This window comes from Primulina eburnea, chromosome 3 (assembly GCF_022965805.1).
Source record: "Primulina eburnea isolate SZY01 chromosome 3, ASM2296580v1, whole genome shotgun sequence".
In the NCBI taxonomy this organism is placed as follows: domain Eukaryota; kingdom Viridiplantae; phylum Streptophyta; class Magnoliopsida; order Lamiales; family Gesneriaceae; genus Primulina; species Primulina eburnea.
The window spans coordinates 7,409,882-7,429,444 of record NC_133103.1 but is presented as its reverse complement, the minus strand read 5'-3'; the positions used below and the strand labels follow the sequence as shown (position 1 = coordinate 7,429,444).

The window sequence follows — 19,563 nt, the reverse complement described above, 5'->3', positions numbered from 1 at the left end:
CCTTGCCCACAGTCTAAACAACTAAATATTTCCAGGTTGTGCTTTGACCGAATGATTTGATTTGGAAAGAAGAATTTGAAATGACACTCATATTAAATGGAATTCAAATCTACCATTGTATTTATACAAGTTAAGGATGAAGTAGATTTAAAATTCCTCTAACATAAATTTATCCAAACAACCAATTGATGAAATACATAACTTCAAACCCCTCCATCCAAACACAACCCCAACATTTTCTTTTGCTTTTCTAGCTATATTGCATCCATCTTACCAAAAAAAAAAATAGAGGTGAATGCTACGACTACAACAATTAGGGCACCCTTTAATGCTTAGGTTACTCAGAACTTAATGCAACTGCAAATGTATATACAGAGTAAACACGTACAGCCTGACACAAACCAACCTGCAGTACACTTTTAATGCTGGCTAGCTTGCTCCAACGAATTATTAAGTTAGACATAATTAGTCTCGTATGCTCGCTATCTTGTTCCAACAAATTTAATATTTTTCAGTAGACATTTTACCAACCTTAGCAGTGGCAAAACAAAAAAGCTCGAAAGCATAACATTTAAAGGGCGACCTACAAAGCATGCAATGAAATGAATCATGTATCAGGGTGTTTCTTCCAAGTATCTCAGTAATTATCGTCCATGAAATGCGCCTGGCATACCTTATTTCCATTAAATATCGATCAAAATCAAAAGAAATTTAAAAATGCCACTCGAGGATTAAAACATTTTAGGGGGTGGTCGAATCGCCGCGGCAGTAGGAATTTCATTTTGAATGGAACCTACTGGAAACTGCCTCGTAGCTCCCTAGATGCAGAACTGCAAGATGAAAGGGTAAATAAGAAATACAAAATTGCGGTAAATAAATTTCTTATGGACTGGTGAAATATCAGTAGGGCTAAGGAATTCTGCAATAAATAGCAATTACCATCGCCATAAGATGCCATTGTGAGTGGAGATGATAAAAGTTTTTGCGCTGTTTTAGCAATATCTAGAGCCGTAACTTCATCTACAGCCTTCAAGAAATGCTCCACAGGTTTCCTATGATTCCAAAGCAAGCAAACACAACACAGATTAGTCCAACTTAATAATCTCTTCTTAATATATACACAGCATAAACATAAATATCATAGAATAACTTTTATCGATTCTGTTGAACAGGCATGGTAATCCACTCAACATCGCGAAGACCACCACATTTACATGTTAACCTATCCCCCTTGAATAGTCCTCTTGTACACCAAAAGTACCAACACAGAACAAGATGCTATTGCACCAATGTCCAAGATAGTGCAGCCATTAGCTTTAATTACAGGGCATTTATACACAAAAAAATTGCCAAAAACCCCATGCCAGAAAACAGACTGAGTAAATAAAATATGGTGGATTGAGAGGAACTACAGTTGGCCAAAGACTATTTATCCCATGTCCAAAAAAATCTTATTTAGAGTGGGCTATATCTTTCTTCAGTAATCCATCTGCCTTTAGTTTTCATTGAGTAGCATATCTTGTTGGATCCGATTCCATAAGATGAATGGAATCCAGTTTAATGCTCCTTCAAAATCAAATAAAAGCACATAATAAATATACCCAGACAATTTTCAGGTGTTTGTGATATATAATCGAATCATTGAAATGACTATCATCTGTTCATTGTAAATCAGTAGTCAACAATCTATTCCATGCATTGAAAGATTAAAAATAGCAGTTTTGTTAATTCAGGTTGAAAGGGATTACTTTGATAAAGTGGATATCATTCAATACAACCAAAGCAGGAAAGAGAACATAAATTTTGGGACATCCTCGTATTATCAGTCAGAAACCAGCACAGCCATAACTCGACATACCTCTCTCCATATGTCAAAATTTGTTTACCTATGTCTTCTGATGTAACCATCTGCACAAAAATTGAAATAGCAACTTAAATATTCAAATACAACAAGAAATAAAAAGCATGCACTCTCGGTGGAACATTTCAAATTAATGACATTGGAATTTCTAAGGTATATTTTAGAAAGAGTTCTCTTTAAAGGTTCAGTTGCATACTCTGGATTCTAGGTTCATCAAAATGGCAGATTTCGTCGATTGTTTAGCCCGATCAAGTTGCACACCATTAACTGCAAGACAAAAAAGTTGGCAGGAGCAAAGTTCAGTAAAAGAGTATCCACATCCATAAATAGGATGCACATATATTTATTAATATAATGTACAATTCTGATGGCGCAAGTTTAGCTAGCATCAGAAAGTCTTTACTCAAAAGAAAAAAGTTTGCAACAAATCTCAGATAAAGGAATTAGGAAGGATGTTAAGATAACCTTTCAGGATCAGCAGCAAACAGAATCAGAAATGCTAAAACAAAAATTAAACTATGATATTAAAAACTCTTATGTCGGACCTTCTCCAGGAGTTGCAACAGCAATGAGTTCTTTAACAGCTATGTCAATGGCATTTGTCGCAAAATCAGATCCCTGAATTCAAACAAATGGCCTCACCAATTTCAGTTAAGAACATAAGAACAATACCCACAAAGTGAGCAATGAAACAGGTTATTCCCAGTGTTATCAGGCCGCATGCCGCAAATTTTCTATTTTGTAAAGTCCTCAAGCAAGATCAGTTTTCTGCAACCTTAGTTGCGAAATATATCACCAAAAAGAGCAATTTCTACACATATTTGCTTATTTAATATTAAGCCATCATAAATGCAGACGAAGTGAAGCTCTTGAACAGACTGAATTTGCAATCTACTTTTTTTTTTTTTGATAGGAAACGGAATCTACAATCTACTTCTAAGTAGTGAAAATAGACATTATAGTTTGAACACATTAAATACATCATCGTCAAGGCTAAGTTCATAAAATATGGATAAAGACTGTCATTTCCAAACTCCATATGATAATTTTTTTATCTCTTTTCATATTGATCCACAATCTACTTTCAGAGGACTAAAAATCCATCAGAGCTAAACCTGTTAAACTCATCCTGACATCCTCAATGTTTACTTTGCTACCTTAGGATCTTGAGCATCAATAAATATGAACACAAAGCACAAACCTTCTTCCTAAAATTCTTAATCTATTCATCATTAATATCTCAAAAGTACAGTTCTTCAATAGCATTTTAAATTTAAAGCATTGCCATTACAAATTGAAAGGAAAGACAGGCAAAACGATAATGGGTCATGGTTGAGATAAATAATATAGAAGTCATAAAACACTTAACAACTCAGATGTGGCTCATAAAACACTTAACAACTCAGATGTGTCTCAATGCAAAATGCATGGCTATGCCGATTGAGATATCACAGCATTAAACACAAAAACACAGTCATACACAATCTGTTCAAAGCTAGAAATACTAGATCATACCGTGGAGCATTGAATTCCAAATAATCCAGTATGGTTGAAAATGCTATTGAATGCAGAAAAGGATTGAATCTGAGGATGCTCATTCAGGACACGAAGGTCTGTTTAACAATCAAAAGAGCAGTGAGTGACAAGCTGAACCGATAACAACTCATTCAAAGAAGAAAAGAAAATAAAAAATGACAAGATGACATTGACTGACAACAGATTGAAAAATGTGTTGATTGTTTGAGAGAATTGGCAGTGTTTAAAAAAATACAACTTCCTAAATCAAATGCTTTAACAAAATCGATTAATGACATACATAATCTTGAGTACATCCCCTTTCCAGGACCACCAGCAGAGAAAGACCCACCTCCTCCCATGAGCATCTACAAGACAAATACAATCAGTCTTCTTGCAAGATAGCATTCAAATGAGAAGAAGACCAGGAGGTCGGGGAAAAACACTGTGCAGTCTTATAGTAATTAAAAAATAAACGAATGAAAAAATTGAACAGTTAAACCTGAAGAACTGTCAATGCTATAGCATCCTTTTCTTTGATCCAGCCACCAGGAAGTTCAAAGGCGAGAGCAAAGTGAGTTATCTAATCAATTTTGTTGGTGAATACAGGGGTTAGAAAAAGGTTATTGCTAGAGTTAACCAACATGCCAGAGTTAACGAACATTTAGGGAACTGGTATAAATTGGTACACTGATGCATACCCCTGATTCTCCTTGTTGTCGAAAATCACCGCCAGTATAAATAGGCTTAGGTTCCGAAGGTCGAGAAACAACTGGTAGATCTGATAGCAGAGGCTCAGCATATTCTAACAGTTTATCATGCTCAACACCGGAAGCTGCAAGGACCATCCTAGAAGCCGTGTAGTTTTCCTAACAGAATCAAAAGCCTTTCTAGTCACAGAACAAATAATTTGAAAGTGAACCTAAAGAACCTAACCAAAACAAGAAACTGGTAAAATTAAAAAACCATGAATTGGGACTTACAGCAACAAACTCCTCCAAAACAGAACTGTTCAATCTGCTAGCTGCAGATTCTGAAGCCATAAGAGTGTTTCCATAGGGACCAGAGTAACCAGTTGAATGAATGGCCTCCAAGAGCAAGTGCTGAGGGTTTTTCGAGCACTCGCTAATATCAGAATTCACCTTATGGAGTTGTTCACCAACTTCCCAATCCAAAAACGCCGGGTTTCTGACACAGTCAATAAGGAGCTCCACCATTTGAGGAACGTAGGTCTTCAATGCATCATAGGTGTAACTCATATGCTCTCGAGAGGCAGACGCAGTTACATTACCACCAATTGCCTCAACTTCTCGCACAACACGTAGGTGGCTCCGGTTAGTGGTACTTTTGAAAGCCATCCGTTCCAATAAATGTGTAACCCCATAAGAAGCTGGAGTTTCATAGATTGAGCCACAATCAACATACAACCCAATTGAAGCAGCAGGATTCTGAAAAACAAGTTTAACCAATTATGCATCATTCACAGAGAAAAAAAAATTCCGAATTCCCCAAAGTAAGAAAGAGGTGAAAAGTATGATATCTCATACCGCTGATACTTCAGAAGCAATCTTGAGACCATTTAGAAGAGTGGTTATTTTAGTCTTTCCAGGCTCAACATAATCAGGTAATGATGCGGGAAGAACTACATTCTTAAGTGGGAAATCTAGAGGGGGAAGGGACGGGGACTTCTCACCAGTTAACCAACCAAAGAAACCTCCTGATGATGACTTGGCAGCAACAACACCTGTACTCGCATATCTAGTCAATCCCCCACGGCCAGTCTGAGTCTTTCAGGGCAGAAAAGAAAAGCACAATCCCTTAAGACTTAAATATCATAAGCAAACACTTTCTATGAAGCACAATTGTGATGCAATTGAACCAAAATAATAAATTTCTAAGTGAAACTAAACCATTAACATTCAAAACTTCAATACAAGTAGGGATACAAAAATACAAGATACTATCCCACACTGGCTTCATGGTCCAAGGTACAGTGTGTCTTCCAAAAATTACAAATTACAAATTACAAATTAACCTGGTACCAACTATATAAAAATCTATGTTTATCATAAATGTCAATCTTGACGAGATAGAATGAAGCATGAGCAGCTAATCCGTGCTCCAACACACTCCACGAGAAGGTTCCAGATTCTTAGCAATAAATTTTCAAACAATAACTCAGCCTATTGCAAAAGCAACCGTTTTTATCAGAGAGACAAACGCACAGCCTCCGACAAATGCTCCCCTCGGATGTGTATCATTTAGCTGATAGATTCTCATTTGTAAGAAAATGAACTTAAGATGATAAATATCCGATCGTAATATACATTTTACATCAACGTAAACTAATCAACATAAGAAAATCATACAGCCACCAACCAATTAAAACACATAACCATGTCTGGGCATCCACCAGATCTCAATTATGGAATCATACATCTAGAAACAGAAATACACACGTAAATTGCTGAATGAGCGGCGCTAGAGTTAAGATGGGGCCAGCTACTCATGCAAACCTTGAGATCTCGAAGCCGATATGCCGCCGCTCTATACATACTGAATATCCGATTATCGATCCTTGGAATCAAGAAGAAAATGAGTGGCTTCGACTGTGCGAGTGCGTGAGAGCTGGTCTGGGAAAGCAGCTACTGCGGAAGGAGGAGAATGGAATAAAAATGGACAAATCAGGCCGGTTTATTTATTTTTGGGCTTGTACGGCCCGTTATTTTCTGGCAATTGCGCACGTTCCTTTTCAAACACAAAAAAAAAAAAAATAATAATAATAATAATAATAATAATAATAATAATAAATATATAAATTGATCCCTATTTAAGACAATCATTAAAATATATTATTTTTTTATCAAAATATTATTTCTTTTTATAATATAGACAAATTGATTTTTCTGATATATAAAAATATATAAAATCGTCTCAAAAAAAACTATTATTTCTCAAATATGGTTGCGTTGCTTCGTGTTTTGGTCAATGATAAAATAAGGAGTGAATCATGTTATAATAAAGGGATTGAATTTAAAAAAAATTATTTTATCTATATTAAATATCCACCTAAAATCCAAAACTTCTCTCAAATATGAAAACTCTACCTAAACGTAAAACTTCAAATCAAACTCAACTCAAATAGAAAATTTTACCAAAACATCACTCAATCTCTAAAACATAAAACTTCACCTAAAACTCGATTCAAATAAAAAACTCTACCAAAACTCTACTAAACCGTAAAGTTGAAAACGACATCCAAAACTCGATGCAAATGTTAAAAACTCTACCAAAATATAAAAGCTGGACCCATATTTAAAAAAAAACGACTCAAATGTAATAAATATTATCCAAATATAAGATATATTATTTTTTTTACATAATGATTTGATGTAATATGGTATAGGGTATCGATAAGATGCTCTTTTCGCAGAAAAAACACATGGGTTCGAATTTAGATCCGGTGCAAGCAAAATGATGTGATGCAATTTTTTCATTTTATTTTGATAAAAATGTGTAAATATTATATTGCCCGCAAATCACTCCATTTGACCAAAATAAAAACATAGCACTCCTTTTGACCAAAATACACATCAAACTAATCCCTTATATTTTATTAACCCCTTGTTAGTTAGGTCATTATTTGTATGAGTAAGTCTTTTGTGAGACATTCTCACATGTCAATCTTACCGATATTTACAATAAAAAATAATATTTTTTTATGGATGACTCAAATAAAAGACATATATCACAAAATACGACACGTGAGACAGTCACACACAAGTTTTTGTCTATTTGTATATCCAAGAAAAAATATTATTTACTATTTTTTAAACAAATACATCTATTATAAAGAGGAAGCACCCTAGGAAAATTACCTTGGTAATCAAGACCTTTATATTTTGTTAATTTATACTTTTTTATTTATACAAAAGTTATCCAGGGAAAATTAACGATCATTTATTCCATAAGAAACTTATCAAGAAAATGAAAAATGCTCAAAAATGGACAAAAATATTTATTCGGCTAATTATCCCAAAAACCCGAAAAATGGACCAAATATTTTTAGTGAAAAAAAGTGACTACAGAAATTTATCTGGTAACCATTTTTAGAAATAGTAAATATTTTGGATTAACGATTTTTTATTTGGTTTAGTGTTCAGGTGTGAAACAGTCAAACTTGTGGTGGTTGATTAGATTTTTTTTTCTAATTTAAAACAATAAGAAGGAATTTTTTTTTACGCTAATTCCTTTACCATATTTCCAAAAAAATTACATAATTAAAATCCTTCGTGCCATTCATATATTGCATTTTATATATGTATTTGTTGATATCTGAGTATGTCTTTTGTGAGACGATCTCACGAATCTTTATCTGTGAGACGAGTCAACCATACCGATATTCACAATAAAAAATAATACTCTTAGCATAAAAAGTACTATTTTTTTCATAATGATCCAAATAAGATATTCGTTCACAAAATACGACCTGTGAGACCGTCTCACATAAGTTTTTGTCATTACATATTTGCATATTTTAGAAAAAAAAATGTATATGCCATTGTCCATTGATATATTTAAGTAGGAACATTACTATTTTCACTATATGTATTTATGAATATGATACTGAAACTTAATTTACTTAGAAATAAATTTTGAATGGAGAAAGCAGTTGATTAAAAAGATTTAACTATTTATTTGAATTATCAATCGCAGATCGGTCTTGGTTCATGAAACTTCGAACTTACCATAACTGCAATCCAAGGGCCAGAATTGATCCAACAATGCCCCACTATTCGATCGAATTTGCCCCTGGTTCATGAGGAATATTTAGAAAAATGGATTTGGTCAACCATTTTTTTCAAAAAAAAAATTGACTATAGTTAGAAAAAAAAATATCCGGTCCATGATTCCTATACTAGATAAGAATATTATATTTTTAGCTTGACAACAAACATAGTTTCATATTTTTAAGCAATATTGACCATTTTTCAATTACGACTAATTTGGTATTTTTGTAAATGGGGAGAATAAGTCAAATATTAATACGTCATATATTTATTTTTACCTAATTTTATATATTATACAATATGATAATTGATCCTTGATTTTGTGAGTCAAGTCAAATATCAATTTTTAAGGATAATCGAGTGATAATAATAATTTTATTGAGATTTATAAAAATTATTTATATAATTATCTCGAAATCATTTATATAATTATCATATTATATAATATATAAAAATAAATAAAATATTTATTTGATTTTAATTTCTACCTACTAGCATAGATTTATAAAAAAAAATCATTTATAAATTGAGGGTAATTAAGGTATTTGTAGTGTATTTTATCATTTGATTAAAATTATCACACCTTCTATTAGGGATATTTTATCCTTCTAAAAAATTATTTATCAAGGGCCCCTGATATTATCATGAGTTTTTTAAAAAGGTACCAAACATGGGATAAGGAGGATTATTTATCAATCCCTCTCTTATCCCATGTACCAAACTATGCCTAAGTATTACTTGTCAATCACTTTCATAGCACACATAAATATTGGTTATCAACAATGTCTATGTCACAAATTACACTCATGCAATATTGCAAGAGAGTCAAACATGTGACATTGATTCTCATAAAAATGTGAGATTAAATTTTTTGTCACTTTATCAAAAGTTATAACTGATAGCAATACTGCGACTCTAATATTTTAAAATGCACTCATGGTGATCAAAACATCATTTTTTGATACCTGTTTGCTCTACAACATATATAATTTGGCTATTTAATTTATTTTAGAAAATAAAAGAAAATGTAGTGAAACAGTTAAACTATAAAAGTTTGTCATTCATTTGGATCGAATTTTATTTTTTAATAATATATTTGGTGTTTATAAATTGTAAACTATAATATATATTGTTATAATATAGTATTATATAAATTTTTGGGAGGAGAAAAAGTTAAATTAAAAGTATATAACAAACTGAGGTGAAAATATAATGCAAATCATATGTTAGTTTTGTTTTTTAAAATGAAAAAAAAAGTTTTGAAAACATAAATCACAAACAAAGCCCAAGTTTCCCACATCAATATGTACTTGATATACTTAATTGACATGTATGTTGCTAGGAGGATGCCCGTCTATTCCCTCTATCCTTTCTTGTTCTCCTAGGTAACGTTTGGTTGGGGTGATTGGGTAGGATAGATAATTTTATCCTACTCTATCCGGCGTTTGGTTGGGGTGATTATTTAATCAAGTCAATCCCTCTTATGAATGATTAGGTTATATTAGGTAGGTTAAAATAATACCTCCTCACCCCCTAGGATTATTTATCCCACTCTTAATACCTCCTATTTTTCCAATTTTACTCTTCTCCTAAATTCAAACTCACCACCACTTCCCGCCTAAAATCAAACTTACCACCACTTCCCGCCACCGACTGCCGCCTCCACAACCGCCGCCGGCCGACCACCGGTCGACCGCCGACGGACCGCCAACCGCGGCCGAGCACCTGCCGACAGGCGATGGACCGCCGTCCGACAGCCGTTTAGCGATGGTTTGTAAAAAACCGTCGCAAATAGCGACGGTTTGTTTTCAAACGGTCGCTAAATGTCAAATTTTTTAGTAACTAAAATAATTCAAAATCAGATCGGCGACGGTTTCTCAAAAACCGTCGCTAATAGCGACGGTTTTTAAAATCCGTCGCTAATTTTCCCCGCCGTCGCGAAGGGGAAGGGCAATTTCGTCTTTTCATCCAAAAATTCAAAATTATCCTACACTTAAAAATCTTACCAAACATAATATTATTTTACACCATATATTACAATCCTACCAAAATCATTTTCTTTATCATTTACGTACTAATCATTAGTTTATCATATCCTTCCAACCAAACGCAGCCCTAATCAACTAGCATGGATTACATAAGATTAAACATTGATCTCGAACTCGAAATTTAGAACAAAAACGATGGCTTCGTGTCATAGTATGGTCTGCAAATCGCCAGGGGTTTCGGCCACGATGTTACTGGGAGTGATTCAAGAATTACATGGACCAACTTATATATTAATCCAAATTATACTGCCATATTTTACCAAAGTGAGTAGTTACTTCTTCCCATTTTTGCGATATTTACATTTTTGAGGTCCAAAAAATCACTTGAAAACTAAACTCGTTTATCCGATATATCAGGCCTCCCTTCCAAGCATGGCACTGAGAAAATGCCAACTTTTAAGCTCAACTCTTATCCAACACGACTTATACGCCAAAAATCAAGCACAGGAAATGGGGTTCAAGTTTTGTCTGCAGATACGGTAACGACAAATTTGTCCATTGAAGTAATGAATGCACGGGACGACGAATACGATGGAGTCGTCGTCGAACCGAAAATATGCTGGAAATCCAACGTCTTTAATCACTTCTTTAATAATTTCTATAATCACATTTTGTTAGGTTGCAAATACTGAGTTGCTAAATTCGATTATAAAATCATCTAATGTAGTATGACCTTAATCACATATATCAAGTAAGTCCAGTGCAAACATCAAAGAACCTCATAATTCAATCATATTTTTCCATATACGGAAAAAAAGGGTATATGGCTAAAATTGTTGGAACAGCAAGCCGATCAGAGACGTTGGATGTTCGTAGGCAAACACCTGGAAATTAACGTTGTAGGCAAACACCTGGAAATCAACCGTAGGATCGTCAAATTATAAGCTTAACGTAACGGAGGTCGTCGAAAGTTCACCAAAGCTCCGTGTAGGCTATCAGAGACGTTGGATGTTCGTCCGAGCTCCTGCAGCAGTGGTTTAGTGATGGTTGATTGCGTCACTTATGACTGATAATTTATTACTATAATAGAGATAAATCGGTAGGTTTATATGACTTTTTTGTTAATTGCCAAATCAACTCCGTTATGTTTCTCCTTCTATTTAAAAGCTAGTTGTTTTACTTCGTTAATTACGACTTTACCCATTCTAAATTTTAACAATTTAATTATCATTTTAATCCTAACAGTTACAAAAGTTAATTTTACCCCTTTCTCAATGTTAACAATTATGAATTACCTGTTTGGCAATTATACTAGTTATCATATTGTCTCTATTCTATAATAGTATCCCAATTTTAATAGGCATAAACTTGTGTGAGACGGTCTCACAGGTCGTATTTGTGAGAAGGGTCTCTTATTTGGGTCACCCATGAAAAAATATTACTTTTTATGCTAAGAGTATTACTTTTTATTATGAATATGGGTAGGGTTGACCCGTCTCACAGATTATGATCCGTGAGACGGTCTCACATGAGACTCACTCATTTTAATATTAAAAATCATTGCAGAGTAAAGGAGTATATCACTGAATATGTTTTTTTTTTGTAAATTCGACGAATAACTCGTGACAGACCGCCAAATAATGTGATTATTTGCCAATAAATCCAAAACTTTTCAAGTTTTTTTTTTAAAAAAAATCGCTACATTTGTATTCGACCATATCAAAACCCTTTTTTCTGTAAATCTCATATGGCTAAAAAAAATGACTCTGATTGAATCTAGGCTGACCATAATATTCTCATGGTAGCAAGAACTCAAACTATATATCAATTAAGTAGGAACATTTCCACACTCTGTCTTTGTAAGTTCTTGCAATAATTAAAGTGACTCAATAAAGAAATTTTCTGGTCTTAATATTTTTATTTTTAATTCTGAATACGTACCGTCCAATTTTAGAATATATTTTAAGTTTCAACGTGGAACAATGCTAAAGAGCGACTACTCGTGCAAGAGCCACGCAACATGGCTGGACCTGTGGCCAATATGCGTGCCAATTGCAGACATTATTACTCAATTATTATATTTTTATTAGCCAATTGATCGAATATTTGTCAATTTTGCCGGGTGGTGAGGTCAAATTTTTGTCTGCTTTTAGATTAATAAATATCATCTTGACATCATTCATTTATTTTATGTCTCGTATTAGTTTGGCTAAAAGTCTACGGAAAATGAAATGCAATTTAGAACTTTTTCGAGAAAAAATTATGAAAAAATAGAATTAGATAAAAAAAAAATCTGTGAACAAAATTAAACTATTTTCTTTTTTCCCCCTTGTATATTTATAGTGATAAACCCAACATAGAAACTTTTAATTCCAAGATAATTGATTTAAAAGTAGTTGAATTTCAGGAAAGAAACTTATTGAGTTAACTGATCATGATACGGTAACTCATATTTTCCTCACATTTTTTACACTAATTAATGTAATATAATTTGAAAGAGAAAAGTAGCTTGAAATCTTCCAATATTTGAGAAATTTGAATTATACCTCTAGATTAATTTAACAAAAAAATTTACTTTATATATATATATATTTACATATAAAAAAAATAGATTTGGAAATAGGAAACAACAAGACAATGTAAAAAAATAGATTTGGAAATGGAAACAACAAGACAATTGTAGATGTTAATTTGACCAACTTATTCGATCACTGACTGTATTATTTTTCGGTTTATTTCATCCTACCTATGTGGACATCTGTGGACATTATTCCATGATAATATGGATGGCCTACTTTTCTAAGAACCTAAAAAGGGAGAATGATAGCAACCCCCAATTTCGACCTTTGAGTGGAAATGCATTAAAAGCCTAATAATCAACGATGATAAAGACGGTTTCGTCTTGTTAGAGTTTTAGCATTTCGATGAATCCTAATAAAAACAAAAAACAATATATATATATATATATATATATATATATATATATATATATATATATATATATATATATATATATATAATTTGAATAAAAACTTAAGACATATTTCGTCGTCGTTTCATCAATTGTTTGACTTAAATGTTATAATAATTGAGTAATAAACATTATTTTTTATTTTTATGTTTTGATTTGTTATTTCCTTATTATATATTATGTATTCTCTCAATTCACGAATATATATAAAGGATTAAAGTTTAACTTTTAATCGAAAGATTCGGAATATTCCATGGGAATGTGCTACATTCGTCCCCTTTGACCCAGAGCCAATACAAGTGGTGAAACTTGAAAGAGGTAATACACTTGAATTTCACTCATGCACACGTTTTCTTTATTAGCCTTCCGCACCTATTCTCACGTTTCAAATGTACGAATAAAAATATTCAAACATTTTATTGTTATTATTATTATTATTGTTATTATTATTATGAACACAATAATTTAAATTATGCGGTCTAAGTCTACTTATGAAAAAATTTCAATTTGTATTATCATATGATCAAATTTCTCCCAAGAGAACTTTAATAGACGGGATTAAATTTTTTAAAGATATGGATTTTTTATATATGCCAACTTTTTATTTTATATTGTAATTTTTGAAAGAATCATATAATTGTATAAATTATTGCGGCTTAATTATGAAATAAATTATGTTACAATAATTGATTTTTTAGTTCATAATGCAAATCCCAAGAGAAAAGTCCAAATTCTGTCCCTATTGTTATCGTGATGGTTTGCGTTACTGAGCATCTGCACAACATTTTATCGTCACATGCTCTTAATCAATATCACCTTCTTTCTAATACATTAATTTGCTTTAGGCTAGATGGTATTAAAATTTGATTAAATTCAAATCAAAATGATTTGACTGAATTAATAAGTTATTAATTAATCACTTATACTAATAAAAATAATCCTAACTATTAGGAAGCAATAGTTTCCCCGATTATAAGATCATTCGATATATGATTTTTATATTGTGATGTAATGTTTAAGATATATCATAAGTCATAATTTTTAATACAACGATGATGATAAATGTTGTTTCGTCTTACACGAGTTCTTGAAAAAAAAATCCTAACTCACAATACTTTCAAAATAAACCGTTTATTTTACGAATTTGTGTGAATATGAGAGACTAATCAAGAGGCTTTTGACATAAATTTCTATATTTTGATCTGAATTAATATTATTTTGAAATTTTATGTCCTTAATCTCAAAATTCTGATGTTACCCTAAACTTTTTCTTCTCATCATCCACTCTATATTATCTGGATCACTGGATGAATATATTTTTTATTATAACTTTAGCATATAAACAACATTTTACGTCACATATCATGCTTAGGTTCATACTTTAACCTCAAAATCATATTTTTTTAGCTAACCAAAGGTCAATCGGTAACCATGCCTAATTAACAATTTATTATAAAATAATAAGAATTATTACATCTACCTTTCTTAAGTTTAGTCATAGTTATAAAAAAATTAACTACATTTAAATATTACAAAAAAATACAAATAAATTCAATAACTTCAAAAATTACCTACACTCCTTCAAAGTTGTACTCATCTTTTTATTTTCATCCTTATTGGTGTATTTATCTTACATTTTCATAAGAATACATAAAAAAAATGATATATATGAAATATTAGAAATTATTATATTTATTTATTCTTTTCATCGACACAAAAAAATAAAATATTTAAATATAATCGAGTTTTTTATTATTATAGCACACTTCAAGTAAATGTAATTAACTTTAAAATAATACTATAATTCCACCTATCAAGGTAGGATCATCACATTTCTCCAAAATTAAAGGAAAAAAATGCATAAATAACAACTAGTCATGATGGAATCAAGACCCAGAATCGAATCTTCAACATTTCCAGGACACCACCCCTCTGTTTTCTTCGGAAGATCGTTTATGAAAGCTGTTATCTTGTGCTAAATCAAAACCATGATCTGGAGATCCTATTGAAAACTGCGAAAATCACCTTTGGTTCAAGCCTCCTAAGCTTCCACCACTTCCCTTTTCAGTTTCCATCTCCAAATTTCCGTGACTCCTCACCATAAATCTTTAGCCACCTGTGTTTGCCGTTCAAAGCTTTAAATTCTTGGGAAAAAAAACCCTTTTAAATACAGATAGTATTCTTGGTTTTACAAGAGAAAAAGAGGAGCATTTTTTTGTCTAAAATTCAAAGTTCTTAGGCTACCAAAAGGGGTAACTTTGGCGGAAGATCATACGTAAACAAAATATTTTCAGGCATCCACAGCCATCGTGTTAGTTGAGCTGCGTCGGAGCTGAGGTGAGCAGCGATATTGAACAGTAAAAGTAAAGGTTGAAGAATCCAAGAAACGGGTTCTGACGTTGGCGACTATGGGATTGGAGTGTAATTCGATGCCTAAAATCGTGACTGGGGAGTATGGTTACATTTTGGAGGACGTGCCACACTTGTCTGATTATATTCCTAACCTTCCTGTACGTATGATTGTCTTAGTACATGTCTTTAAAAATTGCATATTATGTGTGGTAAATATGCACGATTGAGCTTTAATTATCTTCGCCTCCAGGGAGTTTTTTCCCCTTTTGCTGGTGATTGTTTGTTCAATATCGGAAAAATGAGTATTTGTCACTTAAAACAAAGAAATTGATGTTTCTTTGGTAGACACGTCACTTGTGTAAATTATCTTAGCTATATATAGACTACGTGTTTCCTGGTAATTTCTGTAGGAAATAGAAAAATGATCTTTTTTATATATAGTTCCATATCGATCGAAACATGAATGGTTTTCTGACGTGTTCTGCTCTGTTTCGGTATCTTTCCCCTAGCCCTGTACTTGATTTTTCCCATTTTTCATTTCGTAACCGCGTACACTACGGATTGCTTGTACTTATGATTGATATGTACTTGATTGTACTCATTGATTTACATTGGAATCATTAAGATTTGATCCGTGGTGGAGTTAGGAATTTGATACAGTGTGTGTGTGGTGGTGGGAAGGGATCTTATTTTTGTATATGTATCACAAAAGGGAAAGGGGCCATCACCCCGCCAACTAAAGATGTGTCCTCCACGGATTTGATCTCTTCGTATGATGTTACCCGCATGTGCTCTATCATAGTGATTTTTTTTCACCTTCTGTATTTATGGTTTATTTGTTTTGGGCAGGTTCATTCGAATCCTTTGCAAGATAATCCTGCATATTCAGCTGTTAGGTAAGTTCATTTGTCTCGTTTCCGTTTCTTTTATGTTCATTTCTTTATAGTCTTAAATATATTTTTCCACAGGAGTCGGATTGCATCATTTGGTGAAGGCTGATTATTCTTACTTTTTTTTAACAGGCAATATTTTATCCATGTTGATGATTCCGTACCACAAAAGGTCAGTCATTATTGAGAAATGACCTTCGAGCGAATAAATATCTTTTATATTGGTGTTAAGCACTTACATGGCTTTCTATTGATGAATGGTGTACAACATCCTTGTTTATACTGTAGGTTGTTGTTCACAAGGATAGTCCAAGAGGAGTTCATTTTAGACGAGCCGGTCCTCGCGAAAAAGTAAAGTGTATATATTGCTTATACAATGTCTATTACACGCTTCATGCGTTCAAATGTAGATAAAAGTTTTAATTTTTCAGGTTTATTTCGAGTCTGAAGATGTTCATGCTTGTATTGTCACGTGTGGAGGTTTATGCCCTGGTCTAAACACAGTTATTCGGGAAATAGTATGTGGTTTACATCATATGTATGGGGTAAATCGAGTTATAGGAATAAATGTAAGTAGATTCCTTATTACATCTGTTCAGTTAAAAGGTATAGCTTTTTATTTATATTTATTACTGGATATTTGAATCTGCAGGGAGGATACAGAGGTTTTTACTCGAAAAACACCGTCTCTCTAACGCCCAACTCTGTAAACGACATTCATAAACGTGGGGGAACTATCTTGGGAACGTCTCGTGGCGGTCATGACACCAAAAAGATCGTTGATAGCATTGAGGACCGCGGAATCAACCAGGTACATGAAAATATAGTTGTCATGAAAATATGTTGAATACTATCTACGTTTATTCTAATATTGCATTTTTGCTGCTTTCAGGTCTACATAATAGGAGGTGATGGAACACAGAAAGGCGCTGCAGTAATTTTCGAGGTATTTTTCCGATATCATTTTCCTACATTGAAGCCATTTGAACAATGTCAAGAATCTGAGTTTGAATTGTTTTTCGCTATCCTAAAGGAAATCAAAAAACGTGGTTTAAAAGTTGCAGTGGCGGGTATTCCCAAAACCATAGATAACGACATTCCGGTATTTATGCTGTTGATATTGCTCTCAAGTGTGCCTTTGAAACTATCCAGTCTGTGTTACCCTAGCTTATCCCCTGTTACCTACTACTCTAGGTGATCGACAAATCATTCGGTTTTGATTCTGCTGTCGAGGAAGCCGAACGTGCTATTAATGCTGCACATGTTGAAGCTACAAGTATCGAGAATGGCATCGGTTTTGTGAAGTTAATGGGAAGATATTGTGGTACATTTTATACTGTATTCCATATTGTTCTAGTACACTCATCATTTTACTGTAGTACATTACATATTTTTGTTGAAAGGAACACATGATTATCTTATTAATTTGTGCGTCAAATTTTCTATTTGTCATTTGACACTACATGCTATGTGCGGTATCTCAGGATTTATCGCTATGTATGCAACCCTTGCGAGTCGAGATGTGGATTGCTGCCTTATTCCGGAATCGCCCTTTTTTCTTGAAGGCGCTGGTGGACTTTTCGAATACATAGAGAAACGGCTGAAAGAACAAGGGCATATGGTGATTGTCATGGCCGAAGGGGCTGGACAGGAGCTTCTCTCTGAGGAATTTCGAACTGCGAATCAACATGATGCTTCTGGTAATAAGCTTCTGGATGACGTTGGACTATGGATATCTCGACGGATTAAGGTTCTACTGCCTTTTCTAATTTCTAAATATTCCGTATTTTCTTCCTTTTGTGCAGGAAGTTTGTAAATCATGCTCTTGTTTTGGTTTTCAGGATCATTTTTCGAAGAAAAGAAAGATGGCAATTAATCTAAAATATATAGGTACAAAGCCTCCGATTTTGTGATCAGCACAATGAAACCTAGGATATCTTTTCTTACAGATTTTGCACTTGTTCGTCCAACAGATCCCACATACATGATTCGGGCTATTCCTAGTAATGCATCCGACAACGTGTACTGCACGCTTCTTGCTCAAAGTGCTGTTCATGGAGCCATGGCCGGATTTACAGGTTTCACAGTAGGGCTCGTAAATGGAAGACAAACTTATATACCCTTCTATGTAAGCTACTCAGATGATCGTAAAGTATTCTAACCCTTTTTAGCATTTACCACGATTAATGTCTTTAGAGGTCCAACATGTCTTGTTTTACTTCGCATGATTTTGCATTTAGTGTCTCAAAATGTGTCAATCCGACTGAAAGAGAGGTGGGGAGATCAGATGGATTTTGGGGGATAAACTCAACTTTGAGAAAAATGACGAATAAAATTCAATATTTTTCGCTAGTTCACGTCCCCTTTGCCTTCAGCTGGATCCACCTTCGTCTATCTCTGGTTTCTCCCAAGAATCTTGGCTTTTTTATTAGTAATTTGCTCACACGTAACTTTGATCCAACTCCAACCATTTCCCATTTCTGAATTTTTTGAGAATCGCCACTCACTTCAGTTCATCCTCTCTTCTTTGTTTACTTTTCTTGCACTTGTGTGTATGTCAATCCTTGAGTTCTCATGCTGATAAAGAAACCGACCCAAATGATTTGCAGAGAATTAATGAGTTGCGAAACAAGGTCATAATCACTGATCGAATGTGGGCGAGGCTGCTGTCTTCCACGAATCAGCCAAGTTTCTTGTCTCGAAAACAGGCCACCGAAGTTGACAAGAAGGAACACCCGGATACGCAATTATTAGACGACAGTTTTGCTGATGGCGAAGCAGTGACTAAAGATATCACATGCTAGATGTTGTTGCGAGTTAGCGAACTTGCTCCAAAATTTCTAGTAGTAAGGCTCGTAGAAGCTATCTATATATATGTGTGTGTATAGAGTACACTGGTTTGTTGCAGAAATTGCCTTGGTTTTGTTATGCAATTAACTGCTTAAATAAATGCTAAAAGATCCAAATATTATGTAATTTGAGCATATATCTGAGAGTTAATCGGAATAAAATATGTTTGATATACTATTAGACACGGTTTGATTAATGAAACTGGATGATGTAATGATATTATAAAGTTAATAGATATAATAAGTTTAGGTGGTGTAATTATTTATCCTATCAGGTTTGGTGTATGAGTTAATTATCTTATCGACAACACCAAACAATATCGTATATTTACCATGAATTCGATCAA

General features: G+C 33.3%; 2 protein-coding genes across 4 annotated transcripts; one reads left to right on the top strand and one right to left on the bottom strand.

The window, feature by feature from the left end:
- Positions 1-598: 598 nt before the first annotated feature.
- On the bottom strand, positions 599-6,046 carry LOC140825897 (mitochondrial-processing peptidase subunit alpha-like). 3 transcript variants are annotated; one of them, XM_073187924.1, is made up of 12 exons: positions 5,893-6,046; positions 4,924-5,163; positions 4,360-4,824; positions 4,078-4,245; positions 3,879-3,959; positions 3,678-3,744; positions 3,377-3,474; positions 2,407-2,479; positions 2,058-2,128; positions 1,859-1,908; positions 940-1,052; positions 599-830 (listed from the first exon to the last, which is right to left on the bottom strand). In XM_073187924.1, the coding sequence occupies exons 1-12, from the start codon at positions 5,929-5,931 to the stop codon at positions 778-780; spliced, it is 1,518 nt and encodes a 505-aa protein (XP_073044025.1). In that variant the 5' UTR covers positions 5,932-6,046; the 3' UTR covers positions 599-777. The 3 variants fall into 3 exon arrangements, with proteins under 3 accessions (XP_073044025.1, XP_073044026.1, XP_073044027.1); XM_073187925.1 differs by having other exon boundaries at positions 4,924-4,944; positions 5,070-6,036; XM_073187926.1 differs by having other exon boundaries at positions 5,070-6,036.
- An 8,923-nt stretch (positions 6,047-14,969) lies between these two features.
- Positions 14,970-19,391, top strand: LOC140825896 (ATP-dependent 6-phosphofructokinase 3-like). The gene is made up of 13 exons (XM_073187923.1): positions 14,970-15,635; positions 16,327-16,373; positions 16,500-16,539; positions 16,656-16,718; positions 16,799-16,936; positions 17,020-17,178; positions 17,260-17,313; positions 17,401-17,469; positions 17,562-17,691; positions 17,852-18,117; positions 18,209-18,257; positions 18,341-18,495; positions 18,977-19,391. The coding sequence occupies exons 1-13, from the start codon at positions 15,534-15,536 to the stop codon at positions 19,169-19,171; spliced, it is 1,467 nt and encodes a 488-aa protein (XP_073044024.1). The 5' UTR covers positions 14,970-15,533; the 3' UTR covers positions 19,172-19,391.
- Positions 19,392-19,563: the final 172 nt, after the last annotated feature.

Coding starts and splice junctions, on each gene's coding strand:
- LOC140825896 (XM_073187923.1), top strand. CDS start 15,534: ATGGGATTGGAGTGTAATTCGATGCCTAAAATCGTGACTGGGGAGTAT. Junction 16,374..16,499: donor CCTGCATATTCAGCTGTTAG/GTAAGTTCATTT, acceptor TTTTTTTAACAG/GCAATATTTTATCCATGTTG. Junction 16,540..16,655: donor ATGATTCCGTACCACAAAAG/GTCAGTCATTAT, acceptor TTTATACTGTAG/GTTGTTGTTCACAAGGATAG.
- LOC140825897 (XM_073187924.1), bottom strand. CDS start 5,931: ATGTATAGAGCGGCGGCATATCGGCTTCGAGATCTCAAG. Junction 2,129..2,406: donor TGTTGCAACTCCTGGAGAAG/GTCCGACATAAG, acceptor TTTGTCTTGCAG/TTAATGGTGTGCAACTTGAT. Junction 831..939: donor AATGGCATCTTATGGCGATG/GTAATTGCTATT, acceptor TTCATCTTGCAG/TTCTGCATCTAGGGAGCTAC.